Below are 7,969 nucleotides of genomic sequence, written 5' to 3' on the forward strand. Positions count from 1 at the left end.
TCACGAATAAAGCTATCCCCAGTCAAATTGGAGCACAACTCATGAGTCCACCTCCTGCACCGCTCACACCTAATCCAGTCCCCACCTGTGACTGAAAACAGGGTGAGCGATGCCAATTGAAAAGCTCTGTCTTAACAAAGTAGCTAGCTATCCCATCAAAATGACATAAAATGCTTTGCAAAATTGCTAAAAGGCTAGTTGCCCTCAACACACTCATCCAACATATTACTACTTTACTCAAAAAGTATCTACATTTTCTCTCTAAACAAGTGGATTATTTATTTTAAGGCTTTCCTACTTGCATATTTTAAAAAACAATTATAGATCTAACTTCATTGGAATATATCTACAAGTTTTTCAAATTTTCAAAAAAAATGTGATCAACTTCTCATCAAATCGTTTTCTTGAAATACCTCCAAAAGTTGTGACAACACGGAGGAAATGTTTTGTTGAGCATGAGCAGTGGCAGCCAGGGTACGTTTGGGGGAAATAATTTGGTGACATCTTGTGGTCTTTATGTGAATTACAGAGGGGGTATACTGTATCCTGATGATGAATTTATAGAATAAAATCTCTATCACTAACCAGGTTTCCATCCAACATGTTTATACGCATAAAGTATATGTTGGATAAAACATGTCATGACAGGCATAATGGAAACATACAATGTATCGGTACACTTTACAAATGTCTACAAAACCAAATATGCTCGACAAAGGTGGGATCTATTTGTGTCAGTAAAATTAATTATGCGAGAAATTTAGGAGAAAACGCTTTCATGCGCAAATATTGATACAATAACCATCATATCGAAGTACACATGGAGTCACGCGATGACATGTTGTGTGGTAAAACAAATAAATACAAATAAAAGACATGTTGTGTGGTCCTCCCACTGCGACCTGTCAGGAAACCATACAGTTTATCAGGCTACAGATTAAATAAATGATGATGAATTTCACACGGTTGTGAAAGTGCAATGTGATGAGCTTGATGCTATTTTCCAATACATATCGAGGGTCTTGTTCTGGAGACGTGATGATCAGATCGATGCTTGACTGCTGTTTGACAAATACACATTTTATAATTATAATAATCTCATCATGTAGACTAGCCTAATCGCACAGCCTACCCGCACTGTTGTTGCCTAGAGCGCACGTGCCAAAACCAGAGAAGGCTATTGCTATTTAACGCAACAGTTTTGGAAAATGCGATTGACATTTTATTTGGTACAATGAAAAATTAAGCCAAACAAATATTTTTGTGTGCACTATGTCATCACGCACTGATTTGTATCTGGTACGAGTCCGTTTGGTGACAACACTAGTTAAATTGCGCATATTTAACACTGGTTAAATTGCGCATATTTTCTACATGTGGATTTTAGAATATTTTCATGAAAATCTGCCGCCAATTGGATGGAAACCTAGCTACTCATGGTGGGTGGATCATGGATAGGTTTCATTCAGTGGTTGTGAAGTAGGCTTTGCTACAGATGAGGCTATGAGAGCATCATCAAACATTGCTTGAAGCCTCCAGTAAAAGCTGGTCTGCCCTTCAACGATTCAACTGCAGAACATATTTTTTTTGCACTCAAACAAAACGCATGCGCATGGAGCAAACGAATTGCAACACAGTGCAGACGGTTGTGATTGAGGCAAGAATCACCTGTATTCTGGCATTCATGGTGACACAGTGAGTACAGTTACATTGGGATTTCCGCTTTGAAATATAATTGAATGCTAAAATTTGAATTAGATTCAGCAATCTAAATGGAAAATGATGGACACTAGATAATTATTGCCAGCATGGTTTCTTGACAATCTCGTTCTATCTTTTGGAAATAGCTACCGAATTGAATGGTCATTTATTTATTTATTGCTGCTGTAGTCATCATTTGCATCAGATCATTAGATGCCATATTCTCCATCTTGAAAGAAAAATACACCGTATGCGTTATTATACTGTCAGCATACAGTATTTCGTTTAAAATATTCTCAATATTGATTAACCTAATAAATGGTAAAAACAAAACAAAAGCGCTCTAACCCCCAAGTCTCCATCTGTGTTGTATCTGAGGATGCTTGGATGGAGTCAGCAACGCCTCGTCTTTCTCATCCCATGCATTTCTCACCCCAGAGCGCGTTAAAATGATTTGATCCTGCGAATGTTAGGCTTGGTAATAGGCGTTTAATAGCTTAGATATAGCTTAAATATGTTTATGTATGTAATGTCAATGACGGTATTTTGCATAGCCAACTGGTACTACATTTCTCGCTATAATAAGTTATCGCTTTGACAGTGAAAAGAAGTTCGCACAGCGATCATTCTGCTCTGTTGAAGCGGTCAGAGCATTCCGCAAGACATGCGCGCTCGAGCTGATGTGACGACATGCCGTGGGGATTCCCTCAGTAGGCTACTACTTTTACGTGGTTTCGAGATTTTGTACAAGCAGTGGCGAATCTAGCTTGTATGGCTCCCTGGGCGAACCACCCAAAAAAATATGACTCATAAATATCAAAAAGAAGTATCAAAGACAAATAGAAACAAATGTGTGTTGATTTGGCACTCGAGCATCAATACATTACCCATCCCCCAACATTGCTAACCAAGAGTCAAGACCAAACCAATTCACCCTGGTGGTGTGCAGACTGGTTTAATATTATTCTTAACGATTTCGCACAAAACAGAAAAAATGCAACAATATGTCTGTGTAACTATATATTCACAGTATTATGAATGAATTGTGGTTTATTTGGTAGCATTTCGGATTTTACTAATTGCATTAGTACTGTACACATTTAGAGGTGCGCTAATTGATAGATTCCCCTGCTCCTCCTATCTCCGGCTCCCAGTTGGGAGATCTGAGGTCGCTTCCCTCCCCATCTCCTGCTTCTGAGACCTTCCCAGGCAATAGCCTGCCTAGCTCACAAACTAGAATCAGGGCGCCCACTCCGAAAAGGTTAATTGACCCACAGTACAACACGGTGACATGCTATCATTGACGTGGCGTGCAAATGAGCGCTAGAAAACCGATCGCGCAATTGTCACCATTCCAAAAAATGTGTGTGGGCGCCCCGTGCCGCCCCCGGCAAGATGCCGCTCTGGGAGGCTGCCCATGTCGCCTATACCTAAATCCGCCACTGTGTACAAGTCTTTAAAATGGCATATTTTTCACTCCCTCAATGTTATCTACAAGAAGATATGGATACAAGTATACGGATGGATGACTGATGCCTGCATTCTATGTGGGAATTATCTGAACCAACTCGAGTTTCCAGGTTGTATAGCCTAAGTGAGTGCAGTGTGCTGTATTGTATTGGGGGGGGGCAGTATTGTGAGTCTGTCTCACCTACAACCTCAGCGTGGTGTTGTGTGTCCTGGTCTGCAGCCCATGGGGTCAGAGCGGCTGGAGATGCGCAAGAGACAGATGCAAATGCACCAGGAAGCCGCGGCCAGTGTCCTCCAATCACAGCACAGGATGGGGAACATGCCCACCAACGCCTCCAATGCCTGTTGTTTCTGCTGGTGTTGCTGCTGCAGCTGCTCCTGGTAGGTACCACCATACTATCCATAGTAAGGGTTTGTGTCCCAAATGGCACTCTATTCCTTATATGGCGCATTACTTTTGACTAGGGCCCATAGGGTGCCATTTGGGACATAACCCATAGCTACCTTCCATTATATATACCATGCTTATACCAAAACTCTGCACTCCGGAGCAGGGGCGTCATGCACCCCAAAAATCTGAGGGGGCACCAAGTATGTGAAGATGGCTGGGGAGTGGTCTGGAGTGGGACTAAGCCCCCAGTCAGAAAGTTGGAGAATTTAGCATTTTTCAAACACCTGAAACGGTCTTTCCTGCAATCAAGAGCCATAATCATTATACTTTATTCTATTTAAAAAATATGTTTATTTTATTGCATATCTAAGCATACCTCTTGAGCTGTCTGTATTCTCTGTAGTTATTTTGTTAAAGAAACTAAATATGCTCAAATCTGGGTATAAGATTGAAAGGAATGTGGGTCATATTCAGTGAATTTAGTAATTTTTTGTGTTTCTAAAGTCCACCGACAGCTGGCATGCCAGCTAAGATAGTTAGACAAGCTAGCTACTTGATTGATAGCCTGAAATTGCTTATTGGTATCTAGTTATGAGGTTGGGAGATTGGGAACCTATCTGGGCTAGCTAAAGCCAACTTCATAAAATTGCTACGTGGATAGTAGTATTACAGAGAGACAACAAACAAAAAATGAAACATATTATTTATATTTTACAGGACATCTCTGAGGGGGCACGTGCCCCCCATGCACATGACGCCGTTATCTGGAGCAACCTACATACAGTGCATTCGGTCGTCTTCAGAACCCTTGACTTTTTCCACATTTTGTTGTTACAGCCTTATTCTAAATGGATTACATAGTTTTTTTGCTTCATCAATCTACACACAATACCCCTTAATGACAAAGCAATATTTGTTTTTTAGAAATTTTAGCAAATTTTTACAAAATAAAAAACTGAAATATCACATTTACATAAGTATTCCGACCCTTTACTCAGTACTGTGTTGAAGCACATTTGGCAGCGATTACAGCCTTGAGTCTTCTTGGGTATGATGCTACAAGCTTGGCACAGCTGTATTTGGGGAGTTTCTCCCATTCTTCTCTGCCGTTCCGTTCAAGCTCTGTCAGGTTGGATGGGGAGCGTTGCTGCACAGCTATTTTCAGGTCACTCCAGAGATGTTCAATCGGGTTCAATTTGGGCTCTGGCTGGGCCACTCAAGGACATTCATAGACTTGTCCCGAAGGCACTCCTGCGTTGTCTTGGCTGTGTGCTTAGTGAAGGTGAACCTTCACTTCAGTCTGAGGTCCTGAGCACTCTGAAGCAGGTTTTCATCAATGATCTCTCTGTCTTGCTTCATTCATCTTACCCTCAATCCTGACTAGTCTCTCAGTCCCTGCCACTGAAATAAATCCCATAGCATAATGCTCCCACCACCATGCTTCACCGTATGAATGGTGCCAGGTTTCTTCCAGACATGACACATGGCATTCAGGCCAAAGACTTCCATTTTGGTTTCATCAGCCCAGAAAATCTTGTTTCTCACGGTCTGAGAGTCTTCAGGTGCCTTTTGGCAAACTTCAAGTGGGCTTTCATGTGCCTTTTACTGAGGAGTGGCTTCCGTCTGGCCACTCTACCATAAAGGCCTGATTGTTGGAGTGCTGCAGAGATGGTTGTCCTTCTGGAACATCCTCCCATCTCCACAGAGGAACTCTGGAGCTCTGTCAGAGAGTCCATCGGGTTCTTGATCACCTCCCTGACCAAGGCCCTTCTCCCCCGATTGTTCAGTTTGGCCAGGCAGCCAATTCTAGGAAGAGTCTTGGTGGTTCCAAACGTCTTCCATTTAAAAATGATGGAGGCCACTGTGTTCTTGGGGACCTTCAATGCTGCAGACATTTACCCTTCGCCAGATCTGTGCCTCGACACAATCCGGTTCCGGAGCTTTATATACAATTCCTTGGACCTTGTGGCTTGGTTTTTGCACTGACATGCACTGTCAACTGTAGGCCCATATATAGACAGGTGTGTGCCTTTCCAAATAATGTCCAATCAATTTAATTGTCCAATCAAGTTGTAGAACCATCTCAAGGATGATCAATGGAAACAGGATGCACCTGAACTCAATTTCGAGTCGCAGAGCAAAAGGTTTGAATAAGGTATTTTGTTTTTTTATTTGTAATAAATTTAGAAAAAACAGTTTTTGCTTTGTCATTATGTGATACTGTGTGTAAATTGATGAGGGGAAAAAAATATTTTTAGAATAAGGCTGTAACATAACAAAATGTGGAAAAAGTCAAGGGTCTGAATACTTCCCGAATGCACTGTACAATATACTCTGCACAGGACACAAACAGAGGCATAAAAACGGAGCATCTGCCAGCTACACACGGTCTCTGTGGACAAAACCCACAGGGACATTTATGTTTTGAAGTCATAGATGTATACGTAAGCAAGGATTATGCCTCTTCCTCTGACTGCTCTCTTAGGACAGCACTACCTGTTGTGTGCAGAATAAGAGCATGCTAATTCACACCTCAGGGAGTGGGAATAGTCTCTGTCTCCACATCAACCTCAATTAAGTTGTGCTAATTGTCGCAGAGCTACAGTGTGTGGCTGGAGAGCCCAGATGTGGTGGATTCTCACCTGCCTTTAATTAGGCTACAGGTGACTGCTACACTAGGTGTTTAAATTAACTCCAGCACATCTCTAAGGACTGGATGACAGTAGTGTTTACACAAGACCTCCCTGCCGAACTCACGCATCCGGGACATGTGCACCTACCACCACTGTTGTTCACAGTTTGGAACAAACAACATGCCTGCTGCCCTCCACGCCAATTGACAATAGCCGAAAACCCTACATTGTACATACAGTACATTGTCTATTTCTATTCCGTTTTTCACTGTTTTTCAGTCTGACTGTTATGACAGAGGATGAGAGGATTCAAAGAAGCACCTATGAGAGGAGGGCAGAGGGAATCGCAAACTGTGATGACAGGTAACAGCACTACACAGTAAATATACCCTATAGGGTTAGCTACATAGTTTAGGAAAAACAAGAAAAGGGGATATGGTTGAGACTGTTTAATAAAATCTCTAGACACAGAGATCCTACTAAATTACTAATATGTGATGTAATGTTTTGAGTTCTATATGTAATTATATAGAGCTAGAGCTGAAACGTCAACATTAAACATTCTCAACTACATCTATGATGTATGAAATAAAGAGCACGGTCCCTTTTTTGAAGCCCCAAGCCTACTCTGGAGGATGCGACAATATGGACCATGTCGTTTGAGAGGCTGATGAAGAGCCCCGCAGGGCGGGGCTGCTTCCGACAGTTCCTAAGGACAGAGTTTAGTGAAGAGAACATGATGTTCTGGTTGGCCTGCGAAGAGCTCAAAAAGGAGACCAACAAAACTGTGGTGGAGGAGAAAGTACGACAGATCTATGAGGACTTCATTTCTATCCTCTCCCCTAAAGAGGTGAGCTTACACCGCTTTAGCCTTTCTTGAGACTGAAGTATCCTATAATTGTGCTCATTTATAGCTGTAAGCCTAAAATGCTTTCTCCGTAGAGTATTCTCATTAGTGTGACTTGCTTCAGCAAGACTACTCTAGATTTCACATACCTCTGACTTATTACAGTTATTCATTAGACCGCTACTGCTCTTATTCAACTTCTCTGGTTGTTTAATTACTTCTCCAGGTGAGTTTGGACTCACGTGTTCGAGACGTGATCAACAAGAACATGCTGGAGCCCACGTCCCACACGTTTGAGGACGCCCAGCAGCAGATCTACACTCTGATGCAGAGAGACTCATACCCACGCTACATGAACTCGACAGCGTATGCCGAATTACTGCAGGGCCTGGAAGAACCACCACCTGCCACAGAGCCATAGACTTCCATTCTCCGTCAATCACTCTACACATTGCTCTTAGATGACACTTGTGTATCTTAGGTCCAGCTTTCAGTTTCAGTTCACATGTTGATTGATCAATAGGCTCTATTTACAAAAATTTCGATATTAAGGTGTAACTACTGTGTGCTACCTTAAATATTGGCTTTCCAAAATCCTCAAAGCGAGCAAGAACATACGCTGTATTCCAATTCAGATTTCAAGATGTTTCCAAATATATTTATATTTTTATATTGCCTAGCACTTCACATTGCACTTTTCTATAGTTTTATGAGGGGAAAGCATGTTGTATCTGTTAGCACTGCATTTGTGTATAGTTCTATTGTCAGACTTAAATCATTTTCAGTTATTTTTAATGAAATCTAATTTCACTTAATATTAAGACATGGGAAAGTGCCTTGGCATTAGATCGTTTACCACTACACCTTCAACATACAGTACCAGTCAATAGTTTGGGAACACCTACTCATTCCATGGTTTTTCTTTAT

At 41.6% G+C, this 7,969-nt stretch overlaps 1 protein-coding gene across 1 annotated transcript; it reads left to right on the forward strand.

Annotated features, from left to right (window-relative positions):
* The first annotated feature begins 1,041 nt into the window (after window positions 1-1,041).
* Window positions 1,042-7,969, forward strand: LOC112215665 (regulator of G-protein signaling 20-like). Its single transcript, XM_024374884.2, has 5 exons — window positions 1,042-1,695; window positions 3,392-3,552; window positions 6,475-6,558; window positions 6,811-7,045; window positions 7,269-7,969. The coding sequence occupies exons 2-5, from the start codon at window positions 3,395-3,397 to the stop codon at window positions 7,461-7,463; spliced, it is 672 nt and encodes a 223-aa protein (XP_024230652.1). The 5' UTR covers window positions 1,042-1,695; window positions 3,392-3,394; the 3' UTR covers window positions 7,464-7,969.

Source organism: Oncorhynchus tshawytscha, linkage group LG16 (genome assembly GCF_018296145.1).
Source record: "Oncorhynchus tshawytscha isolate Ot180627B linkage group LG16, Otsh_v2.0, whole genome shotgun sequence".
In the NCBI taxonomy this organism is placed as follows: Eukaryota; Metazoa; Chordata; class Actinopteri; order Salmoniformes; family Salmonidae; genus Oncorhynchus; species Oncorhynchus tshawytscha.

Bases quoted from the DNA above. Each gene is read 5' to 3' on its own strand.
- LOC112215665 (XM_024374884.2), top strand. From the start codon at position 3,395: ATGGGGTCAGAGCGGCTGGAGATGCGCAAGAGACAGATGCAAATGCAC. The intron at 3,553-6,474 runs GTAGGTACCACC...ACTGTTTTTCAG, and splicing joins TGCTGCTGCAGCTGCTCCTG to TCTGACTGTTATGACAGAGG. The intron at 7,046-7,268 runs GTGAGCTTACAC...TTACTTCTCCAG, and splicing joins CTATCCTCTCCCCTAAAGAG to GTGAGTTTGGACTCACGTGT.